Source organism: Aethalodelphis obliquidens, unplaced genomic scaffold (genome assembly GCF_003676395.1).
Source record: "Aethalodelphis obliquidens isolate GAN/ISIS:26980383/991018 unplaced genomic scaffold, ASM367639v1 scaffold30, whole genome shotgun sequence".
In the NCBI taxonomy this organism is placed as follows: Eukaryota; Metazoa; Chordata; class Mammalia; order Artiodactyla; family Delphinidae; genus Aethalodelphis; species Aethalodelphis obliquidens.
The window spans coordinates 12,779,330-12,795,537 of record NW_020837974.1 but is presented as its reverse complement, the minus strand read 5'-3'; the positions used below and the strand labels follow the sequence as shown (position 1 = coordinate 12,795,537).

General features: G+C 46.6%; 1 protein-coding gene and 1 long non-coding RNA gene across 6 annotated transcripts in view; one reads left to right on the top strand and one right to left on the bottom strand.

The window, feature by feature from the left end:
* Positions 1-16,208, bottom strand: part of AUTS2 (activator of transcription and developmental regulator AUTS2) — a 1,119,937-nt gene that overhangs the window by 12,310 nt on the left and 1,091,419 nt on the right. The window contains exons 8-15 of one of the 5 annotated variants that reach the window (XM_027126203.1): positions 16,024-16,208; positions 14,476-14,729; positions 13,178-13,398; positions 11,466-11,510; positions 8,311-8,406; positions 6,068-6,139; positions 4,783-4,812; positions 2,698-2,769 (exon numbers count right to left, since the gene is read on the bottom strand). The exon at positions 16,024-16,208 is cut by the window's right edge and continues 22 nt beyond it. In XM_027126203.1, the coding sequence (XP_026982004.1) occupies positions 2,698-2,769; positions 4,783-4,812; positions 6,068-6,139; positions 8,311-8,406; positions 11,466-11,510; positions 13,178-13,398; positions 14,476-14,729; positions 16,024-16,208 (975 nt within the window). Of the gene's footprint in view, positions 1-2,697; positions 2,770-4,782; positions 4,813-6,067; positions 6,140-8,310; positions 8,407-11,465; positions 11,511-13,156; positions 13,399-14,475; positions 14,730-16,023 lie in introns of all 5 variants that reach the window. The other 4 variants (XM_027126199.1, XM_027126200.1, XM_027126201.1 and 1 more) reach the window with 4 other exon arrangements.
* LOC113630604 (uncharacterized) lies at positions 6,124-9,409 on the top strand. The gene is made up of 3 exons (XR_003437044.1): positions 6,124-6,397; positions 8,073-8,224; positions 9,180-9,409. It is a non-coding gene; the product is annotated as an uncharacterized LOC113630604 (long non-coding RNA).

Genomic DNA, 16,208 nt, shown 5'->3' with positions numbered 1-16,208 from the left:
AACGAAGTAGGGATATTAATTTTACTAATGGGGGCTTTTTTTTTTACTGTGCCTGCTACACTCCCAGTTAGCTGAGGAAGAGATCAGGCCAGACCAGTAAAGCTTCCAGAACGTCTCTTGCTGTGAATTCCTTGCCATCGGCTGCCATCTGTTTATCCGCCCTTGCGCTAACCTGTCAGCTCAGCTTCCTCTGAGGCTGTAGGGACCAGCTCATCACCTTCCTCCTCGTTGCTCCTCCTGGCCTCACTCTGGAGGCTGGCAGCCTCTCCTGCAGCATGGTTTACAAACTGCCCCACCTTCTCAATTCTCAACAGCCTTCTCGGCATTGGCCTCACACCGCCCCCCGATGAGCGCCGACCTGGGCCTGGGGCCGAGGCTCCGGATCTCCCTCCCCTCGCCCCCTCCTCTCAAGCTCTCCAGCCTCCCAGTCCTTCACGGCCCTTCCCCGGTTTCCGACCTCGCCTTTCCCATCTCTCAGGCTCGTCGGATGTTCTCTGTCCGTTTGGCCCCACTCCCCCTCCAACCCCCTCATGTTCTGCCACGTGTAAATCCTTGTCCTGTCACACAGTAACGCCAACAAGGAGACATGTGATCTAACTTGTGCGGGAGTCAGAGACAAGAGGGGTTTGCCATCCCCTAGCACTGAACCCTACACCATCCTGCAATCCCACTCACCCATCCTTCCCAGGTAGGATGAAAACCACCTGAAACCTTCAGGCTGGCAGCAACACCCCAGGAAGCAGATCACACGTTCACCATTTTTTCCACACACACCAATCCTCACTACTGAACTCTGAGCAACTAGACACCGGGACAGAGGCATGCCCTGAGCCTGCAGCAGTAAGAACCTGCGAGCAGGGGCCTCTCCCAAGAAGTATCTGGTGAGTGGCTAAAAGAACGAGTAAATGAACATTACAGAGAAAGGGGACCATACAATTTCTGCTCAAATCTACAGGGAATTCTCTCATGAAAGTCCCACTATCAAGTAATAGCCAACCGCCCAAAGCAAGCTGCTAGTCCACTATGAATCTATAAAAACGTTTCGAGTGCCTCCTTTAATTTGGTTGCCGAATTATTTAGTGCTAATACTGCACGGTACACAGCACAGTTCCATTAACCACAACTTAGGTCCGTGAAGCAAAATGGAGCTTGGGGATTACAAAGAATTTGCCGGAAAGGGAAGATGAACAGCTATCTCCTGTGCAAGAGGTCTTCCTAATTGAATTGGGATAATGAACGTTCACTCTGAGTCACTGGGGACACGCTTGTGGAAAGGAAGATGCCAACGTGGCACCTACGCCATCCTTCATCGCTTTTAACCAAACGAGTTACCAGGAGAACGTGATTTACCCACCGTTCCGCTAACCACATCATCCAGAACAAAAGTGAACTGAACTAACCATCAGAATCTAGTTGTAGCTCTTCAGAGCACATGCGTCTTCTCATGCAGCTAAACCAATAGGTTTCTAATAGAGCCTCGCCTGACACTAACGTCAAGGTGAGCGAAACTCACCGACGGGATATTCTGACGAACAGCAGGTATCTGGTACCAAAGCAAGACACCTTAGTGACCTCATTCACTGAGGGTGGCTTTTTAATTTCTAGCTAGGTAGGTTTTTAAAAAATTGTTTAACCGTTAAAAAAAAAATTCTGGGATGCCTAGCTCTCCCTCCCTCTTTTTCTATTCTGATGATGGCCCCCGAATGCTGTCAGGACTAAAAGCTTGTTCATGAAAATATGGATTCCAGCGGAAGTGTACTGGAATTACTTGATTGGTATAGTTACTCAGACCGTAAAATCTGGACTTGTCAGTTAGTTTGGTCCCAGTGATGTCATATCTGGTCGTCTGCAGAAGCCCTTTATCTGTTTTCTATTGCATCATAAAGCCCTGGGAATACATGCAATGTATTCATCTATATGATGAAAGTACAGACAAAAAAGAAAGATCTCCCAAGGATAGGTAAGGTAACCAGCCAGACGGCGGTTCTGACAAGCACTGACTGTAGTCTGACCTCTGGCATTGGTCATCGGGAGGACGAAGGAGAGTGGGGATAGGTCATTGTAAACCAAATACCGCTTCTAGAAGAGGAATTTTTAATAATATGAATTGCTAATGGAATCATCATATAGGCCTAAATGAGTAACATATTGGGCACAAACGATCTTTTTTTCCAAAGCCATAAAATGGAAAGAATAACAAGGTCCTACTGTATAGCACAGGGAACTATATTCAATACCCTGTAATAAAGTGTAATGGAAGAGGAAAAAAAATTTTTTTCTAAATGCTGGTTGGGGGGAAAAGAATGTACCAATTCTTACAGAAAGAAAACTTTTCATGTACAGCTCTTCCTAGATACTAAGTATGTTCTATACTAATACTTGTCACTATAATTAGATTCCCCAAACCTTTATTTTAGGATTTAATCTATAGAGGCCATTTGGATCAATAAGATGACAAAATCATTTAAAAAAAAACCCCAAAACATCAGGATGTTACCAGTTTGCTTCTGTTTTGCTATTTGCTGGTGATCTCCCTAATTAACAGCAAGATTGCCAAATAGCTTTTCCAAGAGATACCTGACCCTGCCTGCCTGCCTGCCGGTGGGACTTTAGAATCTGTTTCAACGCCTCCTCAATCGGGAGATCACACGCCCGCAGGTGGGCACCCCTCCCCAAGGCTAGGAAGGCAAGACTGACCTTGACTTTCTGTTGGTGGTGGTAGATCTGCCAGGCAATGTGAACATGCATAGCGCACCACTTCCCTGGTTTCTGGAACAAGAAAGAGCAACGTGGTCAGAAGGAAGACTTTCCGAGAAACCCCCTTCAACTTCCCCAAAGCTTTCAGCAGATTCTAGCTGCAGAGGCTTTTTCCACGAAACGAGATGCTTTGTCCCCTCCAAGTGCCTCCTCTCAGCAGCAGGCCGGTGCCCGGGCCGGAGAGAGCCCCAGTGGGCTGTACCTCCCCTGCCACGGGAGCCCGAGCCGGCAGCTACTCCTCTGAAAACCAGCCCTGAGGAGGACCTCCCTGGTTACCAAGGATAACGTGGCAAAGCCTGAGTCCCACTTTGTGCCCCCCGTCTCTCTCTTTTCTGGCGCCAGCTGGCAGGCCTGGTGGGGTGAAGCCCTACTGCACAAGCATGGCCAGGCCGTAATGCGAACTTGCTGCTCAGAAGAACTAATTAGTGAATGTCCGTGAACCAGTTTGAAAGCAAGAGAGGGGACAGCACCTGTGTCACCTCCCCCAACACTGGGTTGTTTTTTTTTTTAAACCCCCGAAGTGGAACAAAGAAATCCACATTTTTTACTGAAGCCCAGTTCCCACAAGTGCTTCACTAAGAGTAAACTGCCCATATTCGTGCTGGGTGGCACGGTTCATTTCTAAGTGAAAAAAGAAACAGAGAAGAGAACTCACTCCTTTCTCCTCTCTAGGCCTCTACAGAGTGAGTGCCTGCCCTGCCCTCTGGGAGGGCATCAACCCCTGTCTCTCAGACTAGTTCACGTCTTTGCTTTCTAAGCTGCGGAGTAGCTGTGAGCTCTGTCTCACTACCTGGGGGGGCAGGGACCACGTCGTGCCACTTCACTTGTATTCCTGCTACGTAATCCACCCGTAAGCTCCGAACATGAGCTCCATAACAACAGGATGGATGAGAAGAAACACTGCCCCATTCCTACACCGGCGAAGGACAGACACTTCCGGTTTCTCTATTAAGGAGCTGCTTCTGAAGTATATACTTAAATCCAAGTTTGGGTTCAGTTCTCTTGTAATGAAATTATGGGTCATTTGAAATCGCCTAAGTGATGACACCATCCTCCTTTCTCCCCCTTTGGAGAAACTGAATTATCTGATTATATGCACCAGAAAGGGTTTAAGTAGAGAAATATACTATCCATCCATCTCCCATCCAACCATCCATCATCCCCTCCCCTCACCGCTCCCCACATACACCAAGGAAGTCAGCATTTATTCAGAGGACATTTGCTGGCCTCTCAAGACAAACCAATACTTCTAGTAGCTCTTTTTCTTTTTTTTTTTTTAAATATAAATTTACTTATTTTTGACTGCATTGGGTCTTTGTTGCTGTGTACAGGCTTTTCTCTAGTTGTGGTGAGAGGGGGCTACTCTTTGTTGTGGTGCATAGGCTTCAGTAGTTGTGGCACGTGGGCTCAGTAGTTGTGGCTCACGGTCTCTAGAGAGCAGGCTCAGTAGCTGTGGCACACGGGCTTAGTTGCTCCGCGGCACATGGGATCTTCCCGGACCAGGGCCTGAACCCATGTCGCCTGCATTGGCAGGCGGATTCTCAACCACTGCGCCACCAGGGAAGCCCCTTCTAGTAGCTCTTTTCTGCACCAGAGGAAAAGGTCGAATGGCTGTGACAAGTCAACATCACTTAGTGCAGAAAGAGGCAGCCACCAGCCAAAATAAATAGAGCCGGATATGTATTTTCTAGGTGCAAGAGAAACGGTAGAGCTCAGTGGAATCCTAATTTCAGCCTAAGTCTTTCCCTTAAGTTTTCCACAAGTCAAACCTTTTGCCAGAACTAACAAGAGAATCTGACTCAGTTGAATTTTATCTGTTCGCTTTATCTCCATGGCCTGGCATCCTCCAATGCTCAAAGCAAAACCACTTAGGCCGTTTTCAATCGCACTCTCTGAAAAACCTGACCACTGTCGTTCCAACATTTTACTCCAGTGTTTCTGTGGCTTGTTTCCTTGTAATTGTATTTTTAACCCTCCGGGAGTCAAACAGAGGTTGCAAAACAGTTCTAGAAGAAGCTTGCTTACCCTTAACATAGGTCTGAAAGGATCTGTCAACTGTGAAGAGAAAATGACAACTTGGTTACATGCCTGTCACTCAAACAATTGCTCTAATTAACAAATTTGTAGTGCTTCATTAGGAGGGGAAATTAAAATGTTAGAATTTTACTTTTAAATGAAGCCCTTTTAGAGAATAATTAACCCATTTTCACACTATCAAAAGTGCCAAGCGCCCCTCCCCCACCTCACAAGCCTTGGTACATCTACGCTGACAAGCCCCCCGGACAAGTTTAATCAATAGTGATTTGCCCTCTGGCAACACAATTTGCTCCCATTACACATCTCAGGAGTTTCACTGTCTTAGAGCAGCCCTTCCAAACCTCACTGCATGGGTCTAAGGGAGAAGGGCCTTCAGACCATGGACTTGAAAGACTGGATACTAATGATAATTAAGGAGAAGTGTCCTTTCCAGACACACAGTAGAAATAGGCTATCTTTAATAATTATCCTTAATCTGATGACTGTGCATCACTTAGAGGTATAAGACGTTTTAAAGAAGTTCACTAAACACCATAGAAATACTTACACAGTTGAGTCATTTGACACATCTACCTAATCTGGTTATCAATTTCCGACTGCCGTTATCCAGGGAAAAAGACAATATTGTAAAAGGTAATCATTTTTTTTCCCCATTTACTATGAAGATGAATAACAATCAGTGAGACAAGATTATATCTACTGTGTAACTTCAAATTCTTTTTGAGAGTTGGTCTGCGTTATGAATAAATAACACAACCAAATTATAATGGATATTTTATTTAGCTCCAGATAATGTAATGTAATGTGGTATGGACCCTTTTGTCCATGTGGTACGGACAGAAGGGTCCATACCACATTACAAGTAGAGTGGCCGGAAGAGCTGTGTGGTACAACGAGCTCCAGGAAGAAAAGCGCGTAGCGCCTTTCCATTCAAAACATTTTACAGCTGTTTCTTTGGCATGTGAGAGAAATTTCAGGAGATGGAGACAGAGAAGGCTGGTTGAGTGGAAACTACGCAAGCTCAGAGTGTCGGACTCCTGGGCTTAGACCATAAGCTCTCCCTCTGTCCCGTGGTAAGTCATTGCCCTGGTGTCATGCGGCCTCAAGGGAGATCCTGTTTTCTAAGAGTAACTAGCATCTCCCACAAACTAGAAGGAAGAGCTAAGGCAGCAGCTGTTCGGCTGGGCTGAGGAAGGTGTGAGGCCTGGGCTGGCTGTCCTGGGGAGATGCCATCTTCTGTGTTACCTGAGACCCAGCCTGACCTTGCACTTACCCTCGGGTCCTTCTGGAGAAGAGTATGTGGGACCGTCCCAGGTCGGGCAGCAACATCGATCGGGTTGGACGTCTACAAATTAATTAGACCACAGCTTAGGAAGCATATAACACGGGACACGAAAGCAAGGTCTTCCTTTCGTTCTAAATGACAGAGTTCAAACGTCCCTTTTTTGTTTGGTTCTTTCTGGAATACAGGAGTTAACGGATCCATTTTCCTCCGTGACCACATATGCTCTTCGTGAGGACCCCGCTCCCTGTTTCCCCAGGGGACCCTGACCAGAGCCTGTCCTCTCCAGCAATGGCATCTCCAGGCAGAGAGAGGCGAGACGTACGTACAAGCCTGCCCCTGAAATCCATCTTCTACTGAGTTCCTGACAGCCCTGTCATTGTGGGTTTTTTGCTTTATCACCAAACCTTCCAAGAAATGCTTAAGTGAACATTATAATCTGCTCTATCAGGTGCTTCCCATCAGAATAACTGAACGTGTTTTACAGACATTAAGCTAACTCTCAATTTTAACTGGCAGACGGTAACAAGGAATTACACTCAGTAATTACTCATTAGCAGTGGTGGGAATGGGACAAGAGAACCTAATTTGGGGACCACACAGACCTACTGTTAAGTGATTTCTAAAGTAATTCTGCGCCATCCTTCCCATTCCCAACACCATTCTTAAATATCATTAATGATAACAACCTTATCTGTAGGCTTTTGTCCTTTGAATTAACAACAACAACGAAAAGCCCACTGGAGGCACAAGGCACTACTTTCTAGTGGGTAGAGGATTTAGAATATTTTTCACTAGGTATTTGATTTAAGAAACCACAACTTCTATGAATCCCTTCACACCAGGAAGTTGACTCGTGTGGAAAAAAGAGCCTGCTGAGTCTAGGCACCAAGCTCGCCTACAAGGAGAAGGGGGCAGGGGGGAAAAGAAAGAATGGAAGAAAGAAAAGCAATCAGCTGCTGTACAGCTAACAATTAAGCTGGAGTTGTTAACAGCCTGATTTGCATACATATGAAGAACTCCGCTAATGAACTGCAATCTACATATTCAATCAGTAAGATAGCCTGGAAAGGCCTATTTCAACACCAGGAGAGACACTTCCTTGCCCAGATGTAGTTTTCTGTGTGATTGGATAATCGTGAGTGAGGGAAATAGACTAATTTATTAAGTGACCTACCAGTCTGGTTGGGGATGCACCAGAGATTTCCTGCAACCTAGAGGGGACAGACCAGGGTCTGAGAGGGTAGTAAAGAGCTGATGGCAGAAGGAGTTTAAAAACCACCATCATTTTATCCCCAGATAGGAGGTGTTGAGACCGGCCATCCTCAAGGCCTGAGGAGGTCTAACTGGGCACAGGAGCTGCGATTCCATGCAGGTCCCTGTGATTTCTAAGGTGTGGCCATCCCACCCCCAATGCTTAATTTTTTCCTCTTTTCTAATTTTAGGGCAGCATGCCTTTGTTAGTATATCATGTGCTCATCCTGGGAGACTCTGGCCCAAAATTTGTGTTTTAGCTTTGAAATGAGACGGGAATAAAAGAAAACCAAAATCACACAGCGCAATTTCCTACTTTACAATCTGAGAATGGTTGCTAACGTGAGAAATACATTTCGCTGTTTTGGCATGAGAATCAAGTATCGGCCGTGGTAGATGTAAAGTCACAAAAAGGTAGAGTGTTCTGAGAGTTAACGCCTTAATTTTGGCCCTCGGAGATAACTCTAGCCCAAGTGGAGGAGCGTATCTCTGGCTAGGTAGAAAAGAATTCAGTTATCATAAAGGGTGAAAGGCTACTTCATCTCACAGGAGGATGGTAGTCTTGACCTCGGGAAGTGTGACCCTGACAGCGGGGTGGGAGGCTTATCCGACATTCCATACAATTCCTGACCAGAAGCTTATGTCCACAATCTTGGTAGGGTGGGGGTTGGGGGGGAAATATATATATATATATATATATATGTGTATATATATATATATTTTTTCCCTGTATATTTTACAGAGCACAAGAAATCCTAGTTCAACTGAGACGACATGGGTAGCACAGGTTAAAAATTAAATTCTGGCTGAGTTTTAAACCTAAATGGACTAGGAGAAAATATTCACACTCTAATACTGATGGTCAATTTGGATGGAAAAATGAGTCCCTGGCAGGTAAGAGGACGGGAAGCTACCTGCCTAGCCCCAGCCCCAGGCTCCACTTACAAGTACGCAGGTGTGTTTTCGATGTAGTTTCTTACCTTCGGCTGAAATGCTCCTTGCAGTGAACCAAAAGGGCCAGTGGGCGGAATCATAGGGGGGATGCCCGATACAGCAGGAGGGTAAGAATGGAAGAGCTGTGGCCAAAGATGGAGAAGGGGGGAAGACAAGATTTCAGTAGGAGGCAAATGATATGTTCCAATTCCCTTCCCACAGAAAGACATCAACATTAGCAAGCCAAGTAATCTCAGTTTGATGCTATTAGTCAAGAAGCCACAATGAAATGATCACACCAGATGTGCCATGAATACTTAACTTGAAAAGTTAAAAGTAGTTCAGAATCAATCAGCCAACAAATGATGTCCCAGATGAGGACATCATTAGAAAGGGAGCTTTTCTAATTATTAATTGTTAAATCGGATAGAAGTCCTAAAGGGTTGGAGATTTTAATGCATATCAAAAACAGGAGGGGGTGCTGAGCCAAACAAGATGCCCAGAAAATGACAAGTTAATTAGAAAAAGAAAAAGAAAAAAAAAAAAAAGGAAGAAAAAAGAAGCAAGTCTTTATGGATTCCAGGATTTTAAACCATTAAAACTCAATTAGTACTTTTAGACTTTTAATAGTTTTGAGGAAATGAGAAAATATTCACAATCCTTGCTTCATTAGGTTGTTCTGGTAAGTGGCAGTTCCAGAGGACAACTTAATTGTCTAAAATGATGACAAATATTTGTGGAAGGGGAAAATAAAATGACTCAGTATACTTTCCACAGAGCCACCCATTTTTCTATAAGATGGATAAGCTCACTGAAGGCTATTCAAGCCAGTCCCTTGACATGTCAGTCTGACCACTTAGTGGGGAGGGAGAAGAATGATTCTGAATTAACAATGCGAATTTTCTTGAATTGACAGTTTACAGAGGACACAATGGAGGAGAGAAATATACAGCAGTACTGAAGACAATGCAGACACATCTTTTCCTCCTCTTAAAAATTTACAGTTTCTGAGATTTTATCACTCTGGTTCCGTTTACTTTGAAAAAACCACCATATAGATGTTTTAGTAATGTCCCACCCTTATGGTTGCACAATATGTCAAAAGTACAATAATAATTCAAGCTTTTCCTAATAATGCATTTATGTGAGCTACTTCTAGGTAACGGCTGAAATCCACATTTCACAATCCTGTTTTCAGAGCACATACTTTTTCCGTTGGTCTTTATTTCATTTTGCTCCCATCCAATGATGCAGCAAAGTTTTTCAGACTCATTGATATTGAACTAAATCCACTTAAACAGTGACTGCAAACCAAGCGCCCTCATTTAAACTAATTTTAAGTCTAAAATTGTGTTTTAGATACTTGAGTGCATTGTATCTTAATTCCCCTTATAACATCCCAATCCCCAAAGCAGGGGAGACTAAGTACTTTATATATTATCCACTATAACTAATAATATGAAATAACTCTCCCCCAGTACACTGTATGAAGCAGAGTAATTAAATACATCACACTAAAATGCACTCAAATTCCTATTACTCTGCCTCCAGGTGGGTATTTTTTCCTTTAATGTTTTCAATTAAAAAATTGGGTGTTCTCACCATTTTCATTTTGCTCTAGTCCATTACTGAGCCTCTTCGAATATAGCTGACTACTCCATCTCCTGACTAAAAATCTGAATTACCTAAGTAATAAAACCTTGTAATGAACCTTCCAAAAATTCAGGCTTGCAGACTTATTCTTCATCTTAAATCTAGGATTCTCTGTGGAATATGTATATGAAAAGACACTGCATGAGGTCCTAGGAAGTAAACTGAGCTGCCAGCAGAGCAGCTAAACTTTCTCTGAGAATGATTTTGTTAGCTGGTCCTTAACTGAACTTGGCAAGTATAGACAAAGGGCAGAAATCTGGTGATTATTAAGGGTGGTACCATTCATGAAACCCATGCAAAGAGAAAACCCACAGCTCTACTGCATTGTGCATGTCCATCTGAAAAATGCTTTCGTGTCACAGTCCTGAGCAGAACAGTGCTGAAGAACTTGGGGGGCCCAGGTGCTCAGGTACACCTTCCTCATCCCTTTCTGAAGAGGCTCTCCTCAAGCCATTTCTGAATGTCTCTCCGTAAGTAATTCTCATTTGATTTCTAATATTGTCTAGTCCTGACTTCTCAGCTCACTTCTCAGCTTAGGACTAACACAGGGTCTAATTATCTAGTTCAAAGCATGAATGAGTTCACAGGCTTGGCTGATCTATTAAGTAGCATTTCTGTTTGAACAGTAAGGTAACACTATCCAAAACTCAAAGCAAGAAGAGTTTAATACGGTGAATCAACATGGCTACAGGCAGTTATTAAACTTCCTTCTTTCTGGTTTCATTTAAAAAATATAAATAAACCACTGAGCAAAGAAAACTTGCAAAATTTCAGGTAAAAATGATGCAGTATACACTCCATAATCAAAATATCATGGTAAGATATTCAAGGTTTTTGTTATAAAAGAAGCCCACGTCTTGTAATTAACTGAACATATAACTTAGGTTGTTGCCAATTGAAGTTCCAGAACATACTCTTAAAATTGCATGAAACAATTAAAAAAAAAAGTTTTGTTTTTTTTTAAATAAAGAAGAGTTTAAAGAGAAAAAAAATCATGCATTTCAGTTTTGAGATCTTCTTTTGTTTAAATAATATTTTTAGTCGCAGTTTTAACGAGCTCAGGAGAACAATACCAGCTGTGTGTAAGAGGGATCAACAGTCGGTCTAGAAGAAATGAAAATTTGCTGTTTGAAGTCGTGAGTCAAAAAGATATGGTACTTTCCTTGGAGGAAATAATCGAAGATGAATTCCAGGAATTCTGTGTTAAGGACATTTCGACCGAAGACTGCAATCTGATTTCAGACTCTCCTGAAACTCTAAGGGTTTAACTGCGGGCGCCCCACTTTGCAGGACAGAGGCCTGGCTGCCAGTGAAGTCCACCTTCGCTTTAAAGTGTTAGGAGTGCTTATGACCTTTTGATTCAGAAGATGATACTGCATCTTTACCAAAAGCAAACGTCACAAAAAGCAAGCATCCAAAGTGACGAGGAGCAATGGGAATTCTCGCAAAGATGATTAAGGAAGGCTGCTAGTCATTTACTGATCTGTGGTGAGAGCACAAAAATGGAAAAGCAGTTACATTAAATGGGTAGCATGGTAACAAGACTCACACTGTGCCGGTAGAATGGGTCAACTTTTGTTGGGTATTTGTCAAACTGTAAAGGGATCAAAGCAAAAGCTAGTTACTTAAAGAATCTACATTTCTGTTCACTGCTTCAGTGGAGGTAGCCCGAAGCAAGCTTCTCTGCCGTTAGGCTGTCATCAGCCTCTGTAACCTCACTGTATATGAAACCGTTCTGAGCTCGAGTCACTCTGACGAGAAATCAACAGGAACGCAAAATCAAAGTGAAAACCCATTCAGTGCATTTAGGTTGGCCACACAGGAGCGGCTTGCTTTCTAGGCTGTATTTGGAGACTGGCGCGCACCAAACACCTGAACTGGAGAGAAGAGGCAATTGTTCAGATAAATCAGAGAGAAGTGAGCGTTGCATCTGATTTATCCAGAGAATTCCCTCCGTTTTCATCTTCACTTTGGCAGAACTGTACATTCAGCTGTTTTCTGAAATGTATTACCCCCAAATACAAGGCAATTTGGGCTAGGTCTTAGAACCTTTCTTTTGAGCAGAAAAGAGAAAATACCATTATTTCTTCTAAGTAATGTCATCATCCTGGGCTGTAACTCCCCTCAGTTAGATTTAACTCATTTTGTGAAACAGCTCACTCAGACTGGTATAAGCTCCTTCCCTAAATAACTGTTGAGAAGTACGGTTCATCCAGAAAATAGATACAGGATTTATCACAGGAAAAAATTTTTGGTCCCAAGGCCTTACCTCTAATATTCTCCTAAATAAAGTTTATAAAATAAACTTTGAAATATATATTTAAAAAAATTAAGTTGAACAAAATGGGGGAGAGGGAGGGAGGAGAGGATGCAAAGTTTGGTGAATCACGGAATTCAAATCTATCCTCACAATGCGTATATTAATTGCCTTAAAATCAAGTATTTCCTGAAATATTAAAAATTAAATAAGTAAAACACTCTAATAGTCACTGTTATGGACAGGCATCTATCTCAGAATAGTTAGTATCCTACTATTCCTTACAGCTCCTAAGTTAAAAAACAACCCTAACTGGTCCTCCCGGCATGCGCTAGTCCCCAGGCAAGGCCCAGATCGTGTCACTGCCAGTGGTCCCTCTTACCACAAGGCTGAGTTCGGACCGTGCAGGGCTCATCGCTCCCTGACCACTTGCTGGCAGAGCACAATAGCAGACTGGGGGCGCTGTCTTATGAAATACGGGAAATACAACACCTCCATCAAAGCCGGTTTAAAAAACCTTCCGAAAGAGCGGGTATTGGGGGAGGGGTACCCAGGGCCATCCAAGTCTCCTGATGTCTCTCTCCCTCCTCGGCCCTTCCGGACTTCCCGGGATTCCGCGAGCATTTATTTGCTAGCGCCGAACACTGACATTTTTATATCTGGTGGCAACTCCCCAAGATGCTCAAGAAAACAAAAGCGCCCTAAAGTTAACTACCAACACTGGATGTGACCGTTTTGAGGGCACCTAGAATAAATTCCACCCACAGTGCTAGGAATCACCGTCTAGCAAAGAGTTCCTACTTTAGGCCCTGGGTCAGTGCTGCCTGGAGCAGGGCACATCCCCTTCTCTCCAGCAGAGCTGAGCAAGGTCAAGGGAGTCCCCCAAACAGCTGTTGCTCCCCAGCCCATCTCCTGTGCCCAGACGGCCTGGTCCAACCCCACCGTGCTGCGTAAAAAGAGAGTCGTGCTCTACTTATCCTCACATTTCTGCCTGGGGTACGCACCATGGGCGGTGCTGGCGTCGGCATGATGGCGGCGGGCGGCAGGGCGTGGGGGAAGGGCGTGAACGTGTGCTGGTGCGTGTGCTGGTGCGTGTGCTGGTGCTGGTGCTGGTGCTGGTGGAACTCGGTCCGCAGGTAGGGTGGGGGGCCCAGGGAGGCCCCGCGGTCAGCGCTCTGGGAGGCCAAGAAACGTGTGTTCAGTTCCTGTCGCAAGATGTCTTGCTCTGGAAGAGAAGAACACGGACAGGGTGACACCTTTCCTTGGGACGGTAATTTCTTTCAGAACAGGACATCCAAGTAGCTCACTACGGAGGGCTATGGGCCCGGGGTGCGGCCGGGCCCTCAGTGGAAAGGGACAGCCGACCAGGCAATGGGTGGTAAGGCCCAGTCACACACACTGTTCTCTGTCTCAGCTTTCAGGGACAGGCGGCCCATCAGTGGGGTGCACGGACAGAGTCCAGGCCGAACGGCCAGAGGTCAAGTTTCAGCTGTTTTACTGCCGGCTGAGTGACCCTGGGTGTGGGAAATCAGCCATCTGTGTCGCGGTTTCCTCGTCTATCATACGGGAACAATAACATTGCCTGTGCTATGGATTCGTTTCAAGGGTTAAAGAAATGAACCTATTGAAGTGCTTAAGAGCAGTGACTGGCTGACTAATAAAAGTGAGCTGTCGACACAGTAACATGCCATGACAGACCCCTCATGCCCTCTTGCAACATAAACCTCTGCTTCACGGCTCTCTGTATCGGTGGTAGAACATGGCCACGACGAACCCAGAGTTGTGCCACTTGGCCTGATTAATACAGGTGAGGAGAAAAGGACCCAATATCCAACACTAGGTGTGTCCTTAAAAAGCTGGGACATATGCTCACAAAAAGTACATCTTCTTTCCCACCCACGGTAGAAGGCCTTAGTCAGCTAACAAGGATGTGACTTAAGATCCTGGCCTGAAACAGACACGGGATGTGTAGAGCTTTTCTGTCAAGCTAATGGGAGCCCAGGTGACAGGGCCCAGACAACCTGTGCTTTACTGCTCAGAGGATGACCCTGGTCAGAAAAGTCTCTCTGGCAGTGTCCGATTCCAGGCCACTGTCATGCCAGGTTGGGATGGGTGTTCGTACGTATTTTTGCTGAATCTCAGCCTACAGAGGGCTGGAGGAAGATCACAAGAAGACATACAGTGAAGCAGAAAATCGTGAGTGGATAACACCTAGCCGTCAGGGACAACACAGACAGCAGGCGAGGCCCTCTGGAGGGGACAGTGGGAGCATGAAGAAGCCAGGCCAGCTCGTCCATCCTACCTGAGTAAGTGCCCCCGGCCGGGTGTCCGGGCACCTGCAGACTCCCTGATGTCAGAGGTGGTGGAGGAGGCAAGGCAGTGGGAGGGGCAAACATATTGGGGTGATGTGAGTGTGCGGGGGGCTGGAGGGTGGGCGTGAAGCTGTGCAGGGGGCTGTGGTTGGGCAGTGACAGGGGGAATGGGGAGGCCGAGGGGTGGTGGGAGGCGTGGGGGGGGCCGGGCTGAGTCTTCGCTGGGGTGCTGCTCCTGCTACTGCTGTTGGAATACCAAAAAAAAAAAGGAAAGAAATGAAAAACAAAAGAGGTAAGCCATTTATTTTCTTAAAAAAACCCCTAGGTCCCTGCCCAAAGCCATTCAACACCTTTTCTCTTGCTCCTTCCTCTTCCCAGACCCTCCCCTGTGCGCGCAGAGCCTCTGCTGAGATCGCAGCTCCTCTAAACTGCCCCCACGACTGCGGACACAGCAGAATAGGAGCTGCTGCCCCAAGCCGCCGCCACGTCCAGACAGCTGCCCCCTCCCATCCTGCACCAGCCACACTTCCGACAGGGCAACGTCAGTGGAAAGCAATAAGCGCGGTGAGCTGCTCCCTCTTCTGTGAAGAAGCACAGGGAAGGGGGAGCCAGGGGGTCAGGTGCCCCGTCACCCCTGTGGTCTGGAGGCCACAGACGTGGCCTCGGGGGCAGAAGATGGGCCTGGCCCCTGCCAAGGCAGCTTCCTTCCCCTGTTGCAGATAGGAGAGAGCAAGGCTCTTGACCGCCACGGTCACCCGTCACAGTCACAAGGAAAACACTACCAAAGTCACCAAGCGCGGGGGCTTAGAATGACAACCCCCGGGACCAGCCAGTGTGGGCAACACTGAGGCCTGCGCCCTGGGTCCCTGTTCCCCTTTTCTTTGCGGGTTTCCTTGTGCTGCTTTGTAAACTTTCTTTTGTACTCCGGCAAAGACAAGACGGAAGAGTGCCTGGATCTCCAGGGGGGAACACCTCTCTCTCCCTAAACCTGGCGTGTTTCTTCTCTACCTCTGTGACCCACCTGGAGGAAGGAAATCACAGTGGAAATTCCTCAAACCAGATTACTCCTTGGTCCCCATCTTCCTGCCCCTGGAGTTGCAGGGAGATGTGATGGGGGGGTGGTTGTGGTGGCAAAGAGCTTTCCTTTTAAGATTCTCAACATTGCACCATCTCCCTGGCTTTCCGTTCCCTGCCTCTGACCGGGGAACCGGCGGGGCTCCTGGGCACAGAGCTCTCAACTCAACTCTCCCTTCCTTGAACCTTCTTCCCCTTCCTGCCTTCACTCTCTCAGGAGCCTCCGTAGATATTTAGCTCTTGACAACGTCCTCACCACCCATACTCCACCCAACGCATCCCGTCCTGCTCCCAAGAGACCCTGTCCCACCGGCCCCTCAGGCCCCGTCCCTGTCTTGCGTCCCCGCCTCGCTGAGAACACTGCGATCGAGCTTCCAACAGGACACCGCAGTCCCCGCGGGCCCCGCTCCCACCGCCAGCTGCCCGTCCATCAGAAGATGACCAAAGCCGGGCCGGCGGCTCACCTGAGGCTGTTGAGGCTCAGGCTGCTGCTGTTGTAGGCGGACAGCGGCTGGGGGAGGCTCTGGGCGGAGGGGTGGGCCGGCGCGGGCGGGAGGGCCTGGGGCGGCAGCGGCCCCGGGGACTGCGGCCGGGGCGGCCGGGGCGCCGGCGGCGGCGGAGGCGGCGCGGGCTGCGGCGGGGCCTCCGG